General features: G+C 46.6%; 1 protein-coding gene across 7 annotated transcripts in view; it reads right to left on the bottom strand.

Annotated features, from left to right (window-relative positions):
- PPP1R12B (protein phosphatase 1 regulatory subunit 12B) overlaps window positions 1-19,541 on the bottom strand; it is a 131,395-nt gene extending 111,854 nt beyond the window's left edge. For 2 of the 7 annotated variants that reach the window (XM_041489520.1, XM_041489521.1), the window contains exon 1: window positions 19,126-19,540. In XM_041489520.1, coding sequence (XP_041345454.1) covers window positions 19,126-19,413 — 288 coding nt within the window. In that variant the 5' untranslated portion in view covers window positions 19,414-19,540. Of the gene's footprint in view, window positions 1-19,125 lie in introns of all 7 variants that reach the window. The other 5 variants (XM_041489518.1, XM_041489517.1, XM_041489519.1 and 2 more) reach the window with 5 other exon arrangements.
- Between the last annotated feature and the right edge of the window lie 244 nt (window positions 19,542-19,785).

The raw sequence follows: 19,785 nt of genomic DNA, 5'->3' as shown, positions 1-19,785 counted from the left end.
TCTAGTTGAAGGTGCCCCTGCCCATGGCAGGGGGACTGGAACTAGATGGGTCTTCAAGGTCTCCTTCCAGCCCAAACAATTCTATGATTCTATGGTTTCTGCTGAAGAGTAGAGACACAAAGAACATCACATAGGAAGATTTTCAGAGGGATCAAAATGCAGCCCCATCTCTGTGCCAGATGTGAAGGAAGAGCTCAAAGAAAGAAGCAGTGAAATGATCCTTGGGAGAGCAATCCTGTGTTTCTCTCAGTGCAACATGACTGCAGATCCCCAAGACCTGGTTGCAGGCTGAGTTCCCAGCTTGAAGCAAAAGCAAGGCCACGAGCAGGTAGATTTCAGGCACAAGTCTGGGCAGGTGGTGATGGCCATGGGATGCAGGTGAGTTCCCTGCTGCAGGCATGGCAGGTGCACAGCCAGGGGAGGCTCCAGAAACGCAATGGCTTGGAAGTGGAGCTGGATAACAGGATTGCTTGGGCAGAGGGACTGCTTGGGCAGCACTCCCGGAAACCACGTCAAGGCTACATCTATCAGAATCATGGAATCTTCTGAGCAGGAAGGGACCCACAAAGACCATCCAGTCCAACCCCTACCCCTGCACAGACACCCCAACAATCCCACCCTGGGCATCCCTGACAGTGCTGTCCAATCACTCCTGGAGCTCTGGCAGCCTCAGGGTCGTGCCCATTCCCTGGGGAGCCTGGGCAGTGGCCATCACCCTCTGGGGGAAGAACCTGTCCTGAAATCCAGCCTGACTCTCCTCTGGTGTAGCACCAGACAAATGGATAAACAGCAAGTGTGTCACTAAATGACTAAGAAGATGGAAAGAAAGTCACTGGTAAGTGAAGAAACTCCTGGAATGGAGAAAGGGAAATATTTCACCAAACCCAAGAACCACCAACCTGCTGGGGTAACATTAGTGGATGGCACAATGTAGAAGAGCAGGTGTAAAAGAAATTGCTGTATTTTGGAAAATATCCACCAAGGCTTTTACAGAGGGAAGTCATGTGACAGAAAGCCACTGGAGTCTTTTGAAAGGTAAATAAGCATGAAGAAAAGGAAGGTCCAGATGTTACATGACATTTACGTCAGATACATGATGTGATTTTTTGGGTTGTCCTATGCAGAGGACTGTGCTTGTGGACTTGATGACCCTTGTGTGTCACTTCCAACTCCAGAGATTCTACGAGATTTTCTAAAGGATTCTCAACAGGCCCCTCACTGCAGCTCCTGAAGCCACTGAGTTTCCCAGGTAAGATGGAAGATTCTTGCACAATTAAATATATTTTCCTGATGAGGAGACCAGAATATGAGGCAAATCTTCCTGGAGAGCTCTACAGAAAGTTCTCTCCCAGGGTCTGTGCCACCAAATGTGCCACATGAAGGACACGGAGGAGGAGGTGATCAGTGAGGTGAAATTTGCTGGTGAAACTATTCAAGGGGTAAAGCAAAGGACAAACTTGAAAAATCTTACAATACTGAGCAACTGCTGATAAAACAGCAGATGAAATGCAGCGCAGATCACTGCAGAGTGAATCACAGGCACAAAATACACCCAACAAAACATACCAAAATGAAAGGCTCTGAGCTTATTACTGAGTTCAGGGAAAAGCTCTTAGGATTATAACAAATAGCTGTAGGAAAATATCAGCTCCAAGCTCAGAAATCAAAGCAAATTCTAGAAATTACTTGGAGCAGAATGAAACAAACCATAAAATATCATTAGGCCTCTCTATAATGCAAGAGATTTTCCATATCATACGAAATTCTAGTCTCCATAACTGAAAAAGATACATGATATGAATAGGACATGAATGAGAAAAAGCTCAGCTAAAAAAACAAAAAAAACCAAACAAAACAAGAAACAAAACTCACTTCCAAAAAACCCAAACAATTTACCCCATTTTCCAATAGCATTTCTTAAGGATTTTTGTGGCATCACAGATTTGGTTTATCTATTTCTAGGGTACCACAGAAATAAACTCCTTGGATAAAACAAACTGGCTGAAGGAGAATTCAGAAAGATGAAAAGAGAACAAGCTGTAAAAAGTTGGGGAAACCAGGACATTTGCTCCACATTTGCTCCCCACAGCTGCTACCCAACCCACTGCAGCCACACAGCAGGGATGGGGCTGGGTAGGGAATGCACAGCCTGCAGCTCCCTGAGCCTGTGGAACACTCCTCCAAAGGTCCCACCAGCACAGACTAACGAGGCCCAGCTCTGTCCCTCCTGCTCAGCAAACAGAGAATCAGAGACCACGTTTTACCGGTGCGAGATGAAACCAAAGCAGAGAAGGTGGAGAGCTCCAGAGAGCAGAGCCCAGACTCTCATAAACAGTCTTACAATGAAGCAAAATAGGAATATTCCTACCTTTAGGTGGGAGAATCTAAAGGCAAAAGAAGCACACAAAGGACACAGCACTGGGGAATCACTGAGGAGGCCAGAGCAGCCCCAGCACTGCTGTGCTGCAGCACTCGCTGGCCCTGACAGCTCCCACGCTGCTTCCTGGGGGTCTCTGTCTTCCACCACAGCACCCACTAGTATGTTGTTACAGCATCAGTGACTGATAGCACTTTTTTAATCCAGCATTTCTATGCTCTCCTCTCTGTTCCCAGTGGGTGACTGAGGACTGGTTGAATGACTCAGAGGGGTGCTGCTGAAGCAGGAAGACCATCACCCATGGCTCCAGCTGAGCCTGCCATGCACTGGGGCTTCTCGCCTCCCGTGCGAGGTGCAGACAAGTGCTTTGTGATGATGTTTAGGAAGGGGATAATTAACTGCCTCTTCTAAAGAGCTCTGATAAACCTGGTCATGTCTCAGTACAGAGGACTGAACCAGAAGGGTTTCTGTGACCTCTTCCAGCCATGTCTGGAACTCTCCAACAGCAACCATCTGCCCTCACCACTGAGACAGCTCAGTCTGGTTTGTGGGCAAACAGCAAAAGGCCAAATACATGGCAGCAGAAGTGCAGTTTTCAGCATCCTACCACAGAAGGAAAATTACCCAAGCACTGCTCCAAGAAGCCAAGGCATTAGGAAACAAGTTAACCAAACTGAAGAAGAGCTGAATGGTTAGGAACTGAGACCAGGCCAGCACAACACATCAGCAGGACACGGGTTGGCTTCTTCTCCCAGGCTACAAGGGACAGGACAAGAGGGAACAGCCTCAAGCTGTACTATGGGAGGTTCAGGTTGGACATCAGGAAGAACTTTGCCACAGAAAAGGTGGTCAGGCATTGGAAGGGGCTTCCCAAGGAGGTGGTGGAGTCCCCATCTCTGGAGATGTTTAAGGACCAACTGGACAAGGCACTCAGTGCTCAGGTCTGGCTGACAAGATGGTTGGTTAAAGGTTGGACATAATGATCTTGGAGGTCTTTTTCAAACTTAAATGGTTCCATGACTCTATGTTTAAAATAAATAAATTATAAAAAGAAGCTAGTAGCTTTGTGAACAATAAGTATCACCCAATCTCCAGGACTCTGAAGGTTTGTTTCATCACAACACTGTAATTTAAAAGATGTGGCAGTTCTTGCTTAGGCCAGGGCTTAAACTGAAATTCCAAGCACAATTTGCAGGAAGCTGAGTGTGCTGTCAGCATATGGATCCCCTCCCAAGGACTACAATCAGTGTTTTATTCCTTGTTCACTTTCTGCAACATTGAACAATTTTCTTACAGATTAACAGTAACTAAACTAAATGGAAAAGAATGGATTTTGAGGACTGAGTTGTAGACTGTAGACAAGCCAATACTTGGAGTAACTGTAAGACAGGATTTGGCCTTAAGCACAAGGCTCCTTCTACAGCAGCTATTAATATAAGGGAACAAAAATAACTCTTGCAATATGCTCTGAAGTTCAAACCCTGGCTCTGCTGCTGTACTGGCTGGCACAGCCCTGAAGTCTCTCATCAAGAGACAGACACATTTACCACTTATCTTTTTCAGCACGAGGGAATGCTTGTTCAGAATGACTCAAGTGATATTCATTTAAAAGACAAACCATTTAGGGCTCTGAAGGTCAAATTCTGTTTATCAATCACCCAAGAATGGAAAGAAAAGCCAGTGCAGATGATGAAGAAAGAGGAAATCCATCCCTTGCATGAAAACCTGGACACCTTGTTCAGTCAGATGTATCAGTTCAGCCTACTATGAGCCAGGAAGAGAAAAATGCTCAAAACCTCCTGGATTAGCAAGATGATATCCCACACATATACGTATTCTTTCTAGTTTACAGGACATTATGAAATATAATTGTCACACCACTGCAGCAAGTTACCAAAAAATTCAATAAAATTGCCCACTAAGCACAAAGCAGAATTGCCACCATTTCTGCAGGATAGTATTATGAGCCCTCTAAAAAGCACCGGATTTTGATTTTGAAAATTTTGCTTTAACATTTGAGTAGATTTTTGGCCTTACTAGTTTTCCCCCATCTTATTTTCTCTTCTTGACTCTCACCTGCAATAAATGTTTTTTTAATTGCTTTTTGTATCTTCCATCCATCCTAGAGCTTGGCAATCCAGAGCTTAACTTACACAGTTAGAATTGTGCCCACTATGCAGATTCTGAACACACTGAAGCTTTTGGCATGAGCTGTGTCCTAAAGCAATTAGTTCCACAGCTGAATTTTACACTGGATGAGAAAAGTATTTGTTTTAAAACTCTGATGTCCTTAAATCCTTCCTTGTAGGAAAAAACTGAACATCCCTAGTGCCATTTTACATATAATTTTGAAAAACTTTATCCTATCTGTGCTTGTGGCTTTCTGTGAGTCAGAAGGAATCACAAAGTTTTGCTCTTTCCTGGTATAGAACCCAATCCATGACTTTGATCCCTTTGATTTCCCATCTCTTTCCCTTAACTTTTCCCTTTTATTTTTTTTTTTTTGAGATGGTAGAAAGAGAACTACACATACACACATGAGCACAATACAAGCTTTTCCAGCCTGTGACAGCTGGATTGGAAGCCACTGTTTCCCCAGAAACATTACTCCCCATTTACAGACCAAATTTTGCCAGCCATTTTATCAGTGAATTGGCCAATATAGACACCCTTCAGGGCCAGCTCACACTTCACTATCTTGACTGTGTAGGAGACTTTGCAAACTATAACCTCGCTCTATTCCCTTTCCTGTCTCACATACAGGTGTGCAGAGCAGCACAGACTCCAGAGGAGATGCACAGGATAACTCTCCTTCCTCCTGCAAACTGACCCTTTATTGTAAGCCTTTGTTTTGTCCCTTTCAGACAGTAATTAATAAGATCTCTTTATTTCACAACAGCTTTGTTTCTTAGAGCTTCCACAGAGGGATATTGTCAAAAGTGTTTTGGAAATCCAAACATACCATCTCCACCAGATTTCTCCTCTCCACATGCTTGTTGCCTGCTTTGGGTTCATCACTTCCCAGCTTCCTCTTGGAACTTGCTCTTGAAACTGTCACTTCCCGCTGACATCCCCTGGTAGCTGCTTTAAATGACACATCATACACAATGGACAATAGCTCAGTGACTTCATGTGTGAGTTCCAACTGATGCTGAAGACCTGATACTTTTAATTTGTCTGAGCAGTTCTGGAACCTGTTCTGTCAATACTACAGCTTGGGAAAGCTCAGAAAGCTGATTTTAATTTTTTAGGTTAAGAGATCTTTGGATGTGAAAGACTGACAGCACTACCAGCACTACCGGGAGCCCTGGTATCACTGAGAAAACGCTACAAAACTATTCAGCACACAATGCCAAAAGTGGGACAGATTTGTCATTTGAAACTATTTTGCTGAACCGTATCCAAGACTCAGATTCTCCCAATACACTCAAAAAACCCCCCCCAAAACCAGACACTGTGTGCTCCCTGAATAGAGCATTTACCTATTATAGTGATTTATGATAGAAAAGAGAATGCACACAGGCCACAACATATAAGAGATGATATGTCACAAAGAACAATATATCATTCTTTCCATTTTGAAATAATTAGGATTTAAATTCTTCTAGATCATCACTTTTCTATTTTCTTCATTGGAAGTCCTGTTTCCTAGATCCAGTACGTAGATGTTTGCAGAAGTACTATTTGTCTGCAGCAAATATGCTCATCCTCACGTACCCACCTCTCCCCTTACACCCCACCCTCCAGATCCACATGTATGGGAACAGGGAAGGGGTGCAAACCCCAGGAGAGGTGTGGGTGATCTAACCTGAAATTTGGAAAGTTCATGCCCAGCGCCTTTGCACAGAGGGCTGAACACCAATACCTGAGTGCCTCTGTCTACAGCAGTATTTTGGGTGCAGCTCAGACCGCACTGGGGATCGCAGAATCACAGGATGCCTCCGGTTGGAAAGGACACCAGTGGCTCATCTGGTCCCACCCCCTGCTCAAGCAGTCATCCCAGAGCACATGGCCCAGGATTATTAGACCTAGGATGGGTCTAAGATATCCCCAGTGAGGGGGACTCCACACCCTCTCTGGTCAGCCTGTTCATGGCTCAGTCACTGCACAGGGAAGAACTTCTGCCTCATATCCAGGTGGAACTTCCTGGGTATCAGCCCCTGTCCATTCCTCTTGTGCCAGTGCTGGGTCCCAGGGAGCAGAGCCTAGGCCCTGCTCTGACCCTCCCTGCAGACACTGACAGGAATGAGATCCCATCTCAGCTGTCTCCTCTCGAAGCTGAACAGCCCCAGCTCCCTCAGCCTTTCCTTGGCAGGGAGATGCTCCAGGCCCTTGCTCATCTCCACAGCCTCTGCTGGCCTCGCTCCAGGACCCTCCTGAGGAAGGAAGTCCTGTCCTGAGGAGTCCAGACCTGGACACAGCACCCCAGATGTACCTCACCAGGGCTGGGCAGAGGGGCAGGATCCCTCCCTGATTCCTGCTGGGAATGCTCATCCCAGTGCACTCCAGGACACCACTGGCCTTCCTGGCCCCAGGGCACCTGGATGAAAAGTGGACCTCTGAGGACCTGGCAGGAACTCGACTGCCTTTCAGCTCTTCACTGAATTAATGAGATTAAGTTACTAGAGGGTCTGGGAAACAAATGGCAGTTCAAGTAGTAGTTGCCTACCAGTGGTAGGCAAGTGACATATGTCCTGGCACAAGCTCAACAGCTCCAGGCAAGTCTGAAGCCTCAGAGCAGCACTTTGGTCCAGAAAGCACCTGGGTAGCCCTGGAGTAGCACCTGGGGATGCAGAGCAGCCAACACATGGTGGAACTGCCCAGGAACAGCAAACAAACAGTCCCACCCAGGACTATCCAAAAGAACACAGAGCCACAAGCTGTCAAACAGGGCAGTTATCCTCACTGGTTCCTTCCCCTCCTAGTCAGAGGTTATTCCACTTAGTCCAAGAGAGGGACTGCAGCTGCCAAGCCCTGCTCTCCCCTAACTGCCCTGCTTGCTGGTCTCCAAACCACAGGTGCCACTGACTCCCACCCACCAGCCCAGTTTCCTCACCTGCTGGCAGAAGCAAGGCTTTGCCTGCACAAAGCTTTGGCACTCAAAGCTACTCAAACCCAGCCCCCCAGGGTGGCACATGTGTCAGCTGGGCACATGGGACTGACTTGTGACAAGCTCATGGAATGCTGAGGTTAAGCAAGTGGGACTGAGACATTCTTTTAGCAAGGACCAAGCTGAGCCTGCTGACTTATGGCTATTCAGTCTTGAGCAGCTATTGCTCACAGTGCATCCTCCCAGAGCCCAGCCCCTACCTGGTGCCTCCTGCACTCCCTTCCCATATTCAGACAGCACTGAGCAACACTTAATATCTGAAGTGCAGTAGTGATTAAATTGGTAGCTGGACTGAGAGTAGAAAGGGCTCCACTAAAGTGGGCTCAGGAACCAAAAATGTCTGTTCAGCTTTATAGCATTTCCTACAGTGTCAGCACACTGTAGCAGTGAGAAGCATTCCTCAGCAACTGGAAGGAATTACTAAGCCCATTAATAAAATTAAGACAGCCAAGTTCTATAAGAGAATACATCCAACCTTAGGAGCCACTGATGTCTGTGCTGCAGGACGGGGAAGAAACATTTACCAAAGTGGTAGCAGAAAGCAGAAATCTACAGTCATCATCTCTCTTGGGAGACATGACGTAGCAGCACTTCTGATTGCGTGTCTGCCCCTGAAGAACAGAGGTCACAACATGCCTTAGAACTGAATCACAGCTGACAGACAAGCCATTTGGAACTGATGGTGAAGTCACTGTGCAAGTTTGCACCAAAAAGTGGGGAAGGCACAGGTATGACACAACAGCAACTGCTCACTGGCTGTGTTCCTGCAGGACTGCATGCTGAAGAACGAGGAGACAAGTCAAGTGGAAAGAACATCTCCTATTTCCCTCCTGGCAGGGACTTCACCATGAAACTTACATTTTGGGACAGTGGGGGGAGAGGCAGGGCAGGACTGGTGAAGGGGAAAATCAGGGAGATAAGGAAATCAGGAAAATGCCCTACAAATGGTTTGTTTGTGCTCACAGGAGTATTCCAACCCTGCAAGTGTCCAAGGCCAGGTTGGACAGGACTTTGAACAACCTGGTTTAGTGGAAAATGTCCCTGCCATAGCTGGAACAAGACCATCTTTAAGGGCTGCTCCAACCCAAACCATTCCATAGTTTTGTGATTCTAGGAATGTCTTACAGTCACTGCAAAGAGTCAGAGGCAAGTATAGCTGAAGCTTCCTGCAGGCCCACAACTCCAGCAGCACTCCAGACACAGCCCTGATCCAACAAGATGGACACGTGCTCGAGGGAATGGACAAAGTGCAGGTTCCAGGAAGCACAGACTTGTCCTGTTAGCTCCAATGTACAGCACCAGAGCCCCGACCAGGGAAGGAGGGCGAAAGAGTGACCACGGACCACTTTTGAGACCAGGTGGGAAGCAGACATGGCTTTAGAGGGAGATGACTGATGTCACTGCAAATCACTGTCAACTTTCAAATGTCATGGTGACAAAGGAAGACTTGATGACACGCAAACATCACCCTACCATGTCAGAAGGATCCAGGGAACATCAGACATCTCAGTCTCACCGTAGCCCCTGGAAAGGCTGTGTAATAAATCTTCCTGAAAGCCATTTCCAGCAGGAGGTGGAACAGCCAGCATGGATTTACCAGTGGCAAATCTTGCCTAACTTGATTGTCTTCCAAGCTGCCTGTGTGGAAGATGGGAGAGCAAGTGTGGTACACCTCTGACACTGTCTCTGCCAGTGTTTTCAACAGGCAGGAGATGGATTGCAGAAGCAGATGACTGATGTTGGCGAGAATATCAGGCACATAAACTGTACAAAGTCCAGCCAGCAGCTGATTACCAGCAGCATCCCTCAGGACTAATATGGGTTCAATACAAATCCATGTCTTCATTAACAAACTCGATTAACACCAATTAGGGGACAGAGAACACTCTCACCAAGTCTGCAGATGATATCAAACTGCTGGCATGGCTGGGGCAGGAGAGCTTTCTCAGAGGGACCTACATAAACTGGACAAAGGGACTGATGGAGGTTTATGAACAGAGGCACACAGTGTCCTGCCCCGGGACAGAACAAGCTCTCGCACCAGCACAGACTGGGGCAGCTGGCTGTAAAGCAGCTCTGCAGCAAACAACCTGCCAAGCTCTCAGGGAGAACAAAGGGACAGAGGCCAGCCAGCCACAATAAACTGCTTCTACAGACCATCCATACAACTGTCTGGAAGACTCTGCAACTCAACAGAGACTTTCTGCCTCTTAAAAGCCTTTGAAAGAGTCCCTTTGAATACAACTTCTACCTTTCAAAGCCTTGCAGGGTACAGAGAATCCCCTAAAAGGGTATGATGAGAACATCAGCCCACACTAAGTCAAGCTGGCTGAAGCACGGAGCAGATCAGTCGGCTTCCTGAGAACACAGGGAAGGAGCATGAAGCCAGGGAAGAACTGAAAGCCAGCATTAAGTGATGGAACCAGCTTTGAAGGTTTAACCCAGTCACTGTCTCCTTTGGAAGCAAGTCAGCAGCTCTTTCTATCTCTGTTCTAGAGAGCTAACTCAGCCCAGAACTCATAATTCTGCTTGAAATATTTGCTGCAGACTCTTTAAACGCACATCTTGCATAAAAAATGGAAGATGATCTGGTAATAGGCTAGAACGTAGCATGTCACTGCCATCAAGTTGCTTTGAAAGCACCTTGGCCAGCGGAATATTTTTTGGTAACACAAATGATCACATTAAGACAACACGTCAGTTATACCAACGTCACTTGTGATATTCATTAAAAGGCTCAAGTAAGGGCCTAGGGTTCACTATCGCAGAAACTACTACTGGCATGTTCACAGCACTTGAAAAAAAAAATTAAATCACACAGTTGGCAAGCGTGAAGTGTATCACAGGTGCAGTCAGACTCCTACCCAGGCTCAGGATGTGCACCTCTTCCTGCACATGTATTTGTTCTGCTAATGTAACCAGTTGCTCAGATTTAGGTGCTATCCACAAAAACACCAAAGCTGTCTACGCTGAGTGTGCCATCTCACTTACAGAAACCACAGAGCAAATGGGGTAGAAAAAATGGCTTGTTAGATAAAAATTTAGAACATTTCATCCTCCAGTACCACAACAGTATTTAAGATAAATATTCTGATTATTTCTGTTGGCACAAGCAGGGTCTCTGCTAAAAATGTAACTCAGAGCAATGATATAAATATATACATGCACATATATATTTGGGTATACCAAAACAATTAAAGCAAGCCACAGCACTCACAGCCAGCTGGGTGAGAGCTCCCCTGTTCCACCGATCTTCTACAGGGGAAATCTCTGTTTACATGTCTCACATAAAGTATCAAATTGTCAGAGATCACAGAATCCCAGGCTGGTTTGGGTTTGAAAGGAACTTAAAGTTCATCCAGTTCCATTCCCTGCCATGGGCAGGGACACCTTCCATTAGGTGGCTCCAAGCCCTGTCCAACCTGGCCATGGACACTTCCAGGAGTGGGGCAACCACAGCTTCTTTGGGCAGCCTGTGCCAAGGCCTCCCCACCTTCACAGGGAAGACTTTTTTCCCAATAGCCAATCTAAACCTCTTCCCTTTTAGCTTAAAACTGTTTCCCCCTGTCCTATTGCTACCTGCCTGTGTAAAAAGCCACTTTTTAAATAAAGTTCCTGCTTTTTATAATTGTCATTTGAGATAATTCATAACTAATAGCTGCTTTGGGTAAGGCTGACAATCCATATGAATTGAAATCCTGGAAGATGAAGATGCTTCATACTTTGACTTCAGAATGAAACCAGCAGCACTTCTGGATGCTTCAATTCAAGCACAAAGCCCATGTGGTGAATTGGGAGCAGCTCCCTATGCAGGCCCTACCAGCTTCATGCTAGTTTACATTCCTCTGGGTGATGCTACTCTATTTACAAGTCCAAACTAAACAGACATTAGCCAGGTATGGGCAGAGCCCACACACAGTCACCTCTCTGCTAGAGCCCCTCACTAAGCCAGCACTTGTGTTTAGACAAGCCTGGACTAGGACTTGCTGCTATCCCACCATTGCAGATGTAAAAACCCATCAGTCTTTGATACAAAATCACATTAACTGATACAGCAGGGAATGACAAATTATAAATAGGAGGTGGCTTCAGAGAGATTCCAGAAATGGATGATGAGCAATCACTGTGGCAAATCAATGCTCTGGCTCAGGAGATCAGACAGGGACCAGGTTTAGTTTTACCCTGAAAAGGCAGTGACACATAAAAAGCTAATGGCAGGTGGTCACTCTGCATTCTGTACATCTCACAAAGATTTATGAGCAAGGCTGAATGCTGGAAAAGCAATGCTGAAGCTGCTTGTGTCCCTCTGCAAGGTCAGCTTATTGTATTATAGAAATATTTCCAGTGAAACTCCTAGAAGTTAAGAGTGTTCTGTTTTGTCCAGCCACAGGAAACAAGCTACAAAAATCCCAAACAAATCAGCATTAAAGAAAAATAAACCATACCATTTACTCTTAAAGTGTGAATTTTCAGTTGTTTTGGTTGTTTTCAGAGCAGCAAAGACTATATTTAAAGACTATAGAGTTTAAAGCTGGAAGGAGACTGATTTTTCCAAAATTTGTTTAACAGGAAAATATTTAACAAGAGAACACAGATTTATTCTCTAAAATACTGATCACCTGTAAGCACTGCACATTATAGTTATTATGAATGAAAACTGACATGAAAAATTACATAGGTGTCTACATCAGGAATTCTGATGTCCTTGATTGTCAACAGCTTGATGCAAAAAGAGAAACCTGACTCCCTGGATCTGGCGTTAGCAATGTGTCGTATTGTGCTCATTAGCTTGGAAATGCAGAAAAGCAAATTTCCTCTGAAAAACATTTGAAGAATTAGGTATTTAAGAAAGGTCGTGTTTCACTACAGTGAGAGGAGGGACATCTCAGGAGTGGATGGAAGAAATAAAATTTGGCTCCCTGAAGCTGTGCAGGTTGGAGCTTCATCTCACAGCCATACTCTGGGTTCCACTGCTTCCATTTTAAGCTCACAGCACCTTGAAACATCTCTGCACAGGCCTAGACAGACTATACTCACCATGAGCTTGTTCTTAAGTCCATTCATGCTCAAGTGAGCCCCATGAAAACCGGCACCTAAATCGCCACTAAATTGTTCCTTCACATAATCACAAACTGGCGTGGGTTGGAAGGGACCTTAAAGTCCATCTCACTGAATGCCCTGCCATGGACAGGAACACCTTCCACTAGACCAGGCTGCTCAAAGCCCTGTCCAATCCGGTCTCAAAATTTTTAGCAAGTGAAGTTTTCCTGCTAAGGCACAAGGCCCAGCTCCTCGGGCAAGCTGCACCTTTCCTCCCCGTGCAGATCAGTTTGCTGCAGCCCAAGAAAGGAGATTGCAGGGACAGCTGTGGCACCTCCCTTTAGAAGGACAGCTGAAAATAAACTGCAGACTCAGATCCCAGGATTTATACTGGGCACTCTCACCGTGCTGGGGCCATACCATCATCACTAGGTCAAAAGGTTCACTCAGCTGGGGATCCTGTCACTGCATAGCAGGGGCTGCCATTCCCCTGAAAGGCTCTGGGTTTCTCCTTCATTCTTTACCCCAGCCCTCTGCACAAACACATTTTTTTTTTTAAAACTATGTTTCAGAATATTTAATGCTCCACCTGTCCTCATTTGTATTCAAAAGTTAGAAAGAATAAAATACCAATTTATACAACCACTTACATAATATTCCCCTCTCCCAACGTTCTTAAAACTGATTGCTCTAATATGCATAGTCTGACAGGCCTTTCTGACTTATGGTATATAATAATCCTCAACTGGGAGCCAGCATACCAATTCAGAAGTCCTATATTTTAATATTAGTCAGTTAATATTATCTCTGTATATTACAAAGCACAGCACTTGTGATGTCTCACAACCCCACAGTACCTAGTCTGAATCCTAAATCTCTAAAACTGTATGAAATAGAAACAGATCCCAGCCCAAACACTCCCCATTAAAATAAGCAAAAGACATTATAAATTGCAAAAAATAATGCCAGGATGATGGGAGCTTCATCTAGGTTACAGCTGAGAGTTCTGCACATAAATGTACTGAATGTTTGAGCAGAAACACTGAACATTTCCAGCCATGCCAGCAGGAGCTGAAGTACCCTGTGCTGCTGGAGCAGGGACTGTCCAGGCACTGCATTCATTGCTAATTCCTGCATTTCTGCTGAGCTGGCTTTCAATCTTATCAAGGCATGTTGATTCAGACAAGTATGCAGCATGGAAAACTTGTCTCCATCTCTGATGCAGGCTCAAGAATTTCATCTGCACAAGTCAGAAAGCTTTCAGCACACATTAGGCATAACAAGCTTTCCCTAAAATACCTTTGCTTTCCAAATGAGCTTTCCACATGAGGCCAGAACTCCAGACTGCCCAACAGCTCTAGTGGAGATGAGAACTTTTCCACAGGCAGCACTAAGGGACCAGGGTCAGCACTTGCAGCTGCTGCCATGAAGTAAGCTGTTGCTGAAAATCCCACCGGCTCCCTTGCTTAGTGTTTATGGGGAGCAGCAGAGCCTGATGCATGGAACCACTGGGTAAGATAAACAAAGGCTGAGGAAGGAAGCAATGAAGATGCACATTTCCCCTCCCAAATACCCATCTACTTACTAAAATGCAGTTTCCTCCCAGGCACCCAGTACTGAGTAAATGATGTGGTTGTCTTCGGTTTCCAGAAGCCAAACCAACCAGTGGAAAGTGCCCCAAACCAAACCAGGGGAAGGTTTTCCTGCCCTGCTGCCAGGAGCAGCAGCTGTCCCAGGCTCTAACTGCAGCTCAAGGTTAGTTTGTGTAGTCTACAGTTAATTCTGCCCACTCAGGAGATTGCTTGGAAATAGAGATGCAAGGGAAAGACAATTGAACCCTTGATGAAAACATCAAGGCAAAACAGGGACTGAGTAAGCCAAAAGGAAGAAAATAAAAGCATGAGGCTGATAAAACAGCACTTCAGATTTTAACTATTTTGTTTCATAAATTCCTTGTGTATTGTAGGCATTTTCCAAGCTATCTCACTTTATTCTGAGCCCTGTGGGATGGTACATGCTACTAAATTCCTATTTATAACTGGAACCCAAAAACCCCATTACACTCACCCCAGCAATAAACCCTGTATTTGACAGTGGTGTATTTCACTTTGACAAGCAGTGTTACATGCAGCACAAGAAGATTGCAACTTTTATTTTTCCTGGCAGAAGAACACCTTCAGAAAGGAACTCTGCACAGCACAGTGGGAAAGGTATGACTCTCCCTAGATAACCTTCTATTCCAGGAATGAATGTATTTTTAGGCAATGCAGCCACCCAATCTTAAAAAATGCAGCCTGATTTATGATGCTATCATCACCAACTTAAAGATCAGAAGCTGAACTACCTTAAAACACAGCTGTGATGCCCCAAAGATGGGGCACCTGAACATTCATTCCAGAGTTATTAAGCCACTGTAAGTTGTGTTACCTCCTCACCTTTCAAGGCACAGACTGGCTGCTGCCTTTGGATGATTAAGAAATTTTGTGTCCAGAGAAGGGAAGGGAGCTGAGGAATGGGCTGGAGCAGCAGGAGCAGCTGAGGGAGCTGGGAAAGGGCTCAGCCTGGAGAAAAGGAGGTTCAGGGGGGACCTTCTGACTCTGCACAACTCCTGACAGGAGGGGGCACCTGGGGGAGGTGGGGCTCTGCTCCCAGGGAACAAGGACAGGAGGAGAGAGAACAGCCTCAAGCTGTGCCAGGGGAGGTTTAGGTTGAATCTTATGGAAAAGTCCTTGCCAAAAGGGTGGTCAGGCCCTGGCAAAGGTTGCCCAGTGACATAATGGAGTCACCATCCCTGAAAGTGTTCTGAAAGTGTGTAGTTGTGGCACCTAGGGATATGGAGGAGTGCTGAACATGGAAGTGGTGGGGAAATCCTTTCCTCCTTCCCTGCTCAGTCTCCAGATTTTGTTCCAATGTTAGCACCTCAGTGACTCTTCCAAGTCTCCAGACTGCTGTGATGGGCAGAGTGCTCTCTTAATATCTCTGTCTGGTTTCTGGACTGTCCAAAAATTCTGCTGCTTCCTGCTTTGTTATGGCTGCACACAACCTGTATGAGAAAATTGCAAACTTGCTGAGCAGCAACTGAAAATTGCCCAAACCTTTTGACACAGATGCCACCTTATAAAGCTCTGAGGAGCAACCAGACATGCCTGCAGTTTTATAACTCTGGCTCAGAAGGAGGAATAACAAACTGAGAACAACAAACAGCCTCCACCTAACCCAGAGTTACCGCACAAAGTACCTGACTATTCAGGAAGCAGCTCCTGAATTATCACAGGCACCCAGCACCTGAAAACAAAGTCAACAGCAAGCACCAAGGTACTGCAGAGTACTGTAAATGACACAGGAGTTATTTCATGAGCAACTCACTTCTCCTTGGAACAGGCCAAAGGGAAACAGAGAGTAAATCATCAAAGGGCAGACAGAGGATAAACAATCTTTGCTGCCATCCTTTGTGAACCAGTCCTTGAAGACAAACAAGCATTGCTATTATTACATTGGGAGATGCTTTCCCAACCAGAAGCAGCAGAATATTTTTCCCTTAAGACTCAATTTTCATATGAGTTTACTCTTTGGTTTTATCTGTCACCTGGGAGACAGAGGAGCAGTTTATACCCATTTCCCATCACCTGCAAACACCAGAGAAGTACAACTGCTACCAATAGCTCATTTCACCAACAGGTAGCAGTTTTCTTGATGATTTCTAAATGTTCACTCACATTTAACTTATATCTCCCTTTCCATTCTGCATTAGACACAAAACCATTGTCAAAAATAATTCAGTGAATATAATTAAGTTAATAACTGAAAATACAGGACTGATGTTCCTCCAGCAACGTTCTGCAGGCACTGAGGTAGACAAAGTACAGTTGAAGCCACCCTACAGGTTCCAGACACGGTCTGTAGTGCAGGTCTGTGTGGCACCTGATGCTTCCAAAGAGGGCAGTGACACAGGCTGCAGGCTCAGAAACATCACTTGTAATTTAAAAGGTTATTTTCAAAATATAGCTTTGTGGCTATAAATAGCCAAGCCAGCTTCTCACACAGCAAGTACACAATGGGTCTTAGCCACAGTGGCCCAGATACCAGAGCAAGTGTAATTTTACCTTTATGAACACACACAATATTTGGGGCCACCCTGCACTTCAAACAAACTAACCTGATTTGTAAGATTGGTCTTAGGCTTTGTGGGAGCAGCTGCCGACTCTGACAAATTAAGTCAATTGACTTGGTTAACCCTTCCATTAGCTAAAAATACCTGATAGCTCATCCAGAGCAAGTCTCATGTATTAAATTCTTTAACCAAAGAAAAATATTTTACCTGATCTTTCTGTCAATAAAGACAGCTCTTTTCAATGTGTAGGATTTCCTTCTACATTGAGTGGTCATTTGGTTGCACAGGTATTAAACAAGGGCAGACTGTCACTACCATCTGCCCTGTAATGTAACATTGTGTTTCTAGTACTAAGAGAAGTTATTTAAATATCCTCACATGTACTACATCATTCCAGCTGTCAACCAGTGCTCTGGGGATCCCCAGCCTAACTGGCCTTGGCTGATGCTTTACCATAGGCAGCATTATTCTCCAAGCAACAAGAAAACAAATCTATTTTGGAGAGGTTCAGAGAAAGAAACTCATAACAACCTCCCCGACCATGCTAATAAACATTTTCATCTGATAGAGATTTACAGACTCAGGATACACATGCACAGCAAAACCTTTAACAAAACAGTGTTTGTTCCATTTGGATGTGCAAGAACATCTTGTCACTCCTCAGCAAAACTGTTATTACATCCATGGGATGTTGGAACAAAGTTTTTATTCCAATCGCAGTAAGGTCACCCTCCCTTTATGTCAAGTTTATGAAGAAACACTTCACGTAAGCAGCTGGCTGGTACTGCCAGCATCTGCTCCACCACTCACTCATCCAAGCTCTTCCAAGTATCAAGCCCTAGGTGTTACTGGTCAGTGTCACCTGACACTGTGCTCCTAAGGCACATATGATACAATTCTGTATCCTTTACGTATACAGAATTCAATTTGCAGCCTGCCTGTCAATACATGGCCTGCCATGGTCTCCAAGAGTGTGACCTTGCTGAGCTCACTGCCTGCCATCAGAGTCCAGCACACTTCACCAGACACCTCACAGTACCCACAGCAGCAGGAGAGCCAGGCCCTCCTGAGGGGATCACAATCCATCCTGGCTGGAAACCCCTCATCCCATCTCTACCATATATCCACCTTAAATTCGACCTTCTTGGCTGTCAAAATGCTTTGAATAATCAGCTTTTCAGTGGCTGGTTTTTACCAGTGTCCACAGGACTACTTATTTACCTGATAATAAATGTACACGTGCTGTACTGGAGGCTACTAACGCAGGGCAATTTATTTGTTATTGCTATACCAAACTCCACAAATAAGCAAGAAAAAGGCCATTACAAAGGTCACTGCTTTGCCAGCTGAAGTCCTATTCAACCTGACAGTCTGTAAGCGTGCGTGCTCTTTACTTCACTACTTATTTTTGGAAGGCTAAACCAAAATGAATACATCTCCCTGCCCCTTGCTCCCTGACAGCCGGGAGCCAGCAAAGCCCCTGAACCACCTTGTACATGTCCCAAATGCTTCCGTAACTTCAGCCCAGCAAAGAAGAAATCCTGATTAACTCAAGAACTATCCTGCTATTTGTGCTATTAACACATTATTCTTTACAAACACATTAGTTCCAGATGTTATTCCTAAACTGTGCTTTTTTCCCCACTCCTGTTGCTACACTACATGCTTAATCTACACTATCTTGAGCTAAGAAATGTTTTTTTGTAAAGCTGGCCTGGATCCAAATCAGATTCATTTCGCTGACCAGATGCACCAATCTGGGACACTGATTTCACACACCCTGCTAAATCCTCAATCAGTCTTGGACAGCAACAGGTTTTCCAATATTCTGCGGAGGCAATTTTGCATGTTCCCCTGCATTACTACTCATTTATAGAAGAGCAGCAAAAGCTACGGATGGAACACAGCACATGTTTCTTGACAGTCAAGGCTTTACCGCTCTGCAGCCAATTCCTGCAACCACTTTGTACCATCTTCACATTTGGATGAGTATTAATAGAATCTATGTTGCTTATCGGCCATGCGGCCACTCTATGCTCCCTGCCAAGGAGCAGTTTGGGGAGCTTCAAAGCAACTCTGATAAAACACAACACACGAATTAGCCAGACACCCCTGATCTTGCAAAATTCACACTCCTCCCAGGAAATCTTCCTGGCACTTCAGCAGACCCCCATCAAATCCTAAGTTTTCAAAAAAATAATAAATTGGCTGCCTGGTCAAGCCCGCAGCCCTGCAAACCCCTGCTTTATTTTGCTAATTATCCTACTTAATAACCATGTGAAAAGTTGGTACATCCCACTGCCCGGCTGGAGCCATCTCGGTCTGTTCTCTGACACGGGGTGAACGCACCGCACGGGGCTCGGACCAACGCGTACTGAACCCTTTGTTTACCAACACCCCCGGCCGGGGCTGCAGGTACCGCTGTGCCCCCCGGCCCGGTGCTGACCGAGGGCTCACCCAGCCGGGCCGCCTCCCCGGCCCCGGTACCTGGTGCAGGGCTGTCAGCCCGTCCACATTGGTGGTGTTGATGCGGGCGCCGCGGCCCAGCAGCCTCTTCACCTCCTCGGTGTCGCCGCTGGAGCAGGCGGCCAGGAACACGGCACCCTCCTCGAAGCGGACGCGGGACCCCCCCGCGCCGCGGTGCCGGCCACGGCCGCCCCCCGCCGCCACCGGCTCCTGCTCGGTCAGGGAGCCCTTCCAGCGCCGCAGCTGCTCGGCCCGCCGCAGCCGTGCCGACTCGGCCCGCTTCCCGCCCAGGTGCTCCGGCTCGGACATCGCCGCCGCCGCTCTGAGGGCCGCGCGGGGCCGCGCCGCGCTCAGCCCGGAGCGGGGCGCAGCGCCCCCGCCGCCATCTTCGCTACGCCCCCGCCGCCGCCACGCCCGCGCCGCGCGCGCCCCGCGGCACCCCGGGACATGTAGTTCGGGCGGGAGCGGCGCCGCACCTGCCCCGGGGCGGCCGCGGCTCCCAGCGGCCCCCGCGCTGCGCCGCACCTGGGCGCGACCGGGACTACAACTCCCGGCGGCCCTCGCGCGCGGTCGGGCGCCATTGCTGTGGCTTCCTCGGATCCCGCCCTCCCCGGAGTCGCAGAGCCCCGGCACCGCTGAGGGTGGGACGGACCTGCGGGATCATCGGGTCCAGCCTGTGCC

The sequence above is a fragment of the Pyrgilauda ruficollis genome, unplaced genomic scaffold (assembly GCF_017590135.1).
Source record: "Pyrgilauda ruficollis isolate IOZ18807 unplaced genomic scaffold, ASM1759013v1 scaffold95, whole genome shotgun sequence".
In the NCBI taxonomy this organism is placed as follows: Eukaryota; Metazoa; Chordata; class Aves; order Passeriformes; family Passeridae; genus Pyrgilauda; species Pyrgilauda ruficollis.
The sequence above is the reverse complement of the archived record's forward strand: the minus strand, read 5'-3'. Positions and strand labels throughout refer to the sequence as shown.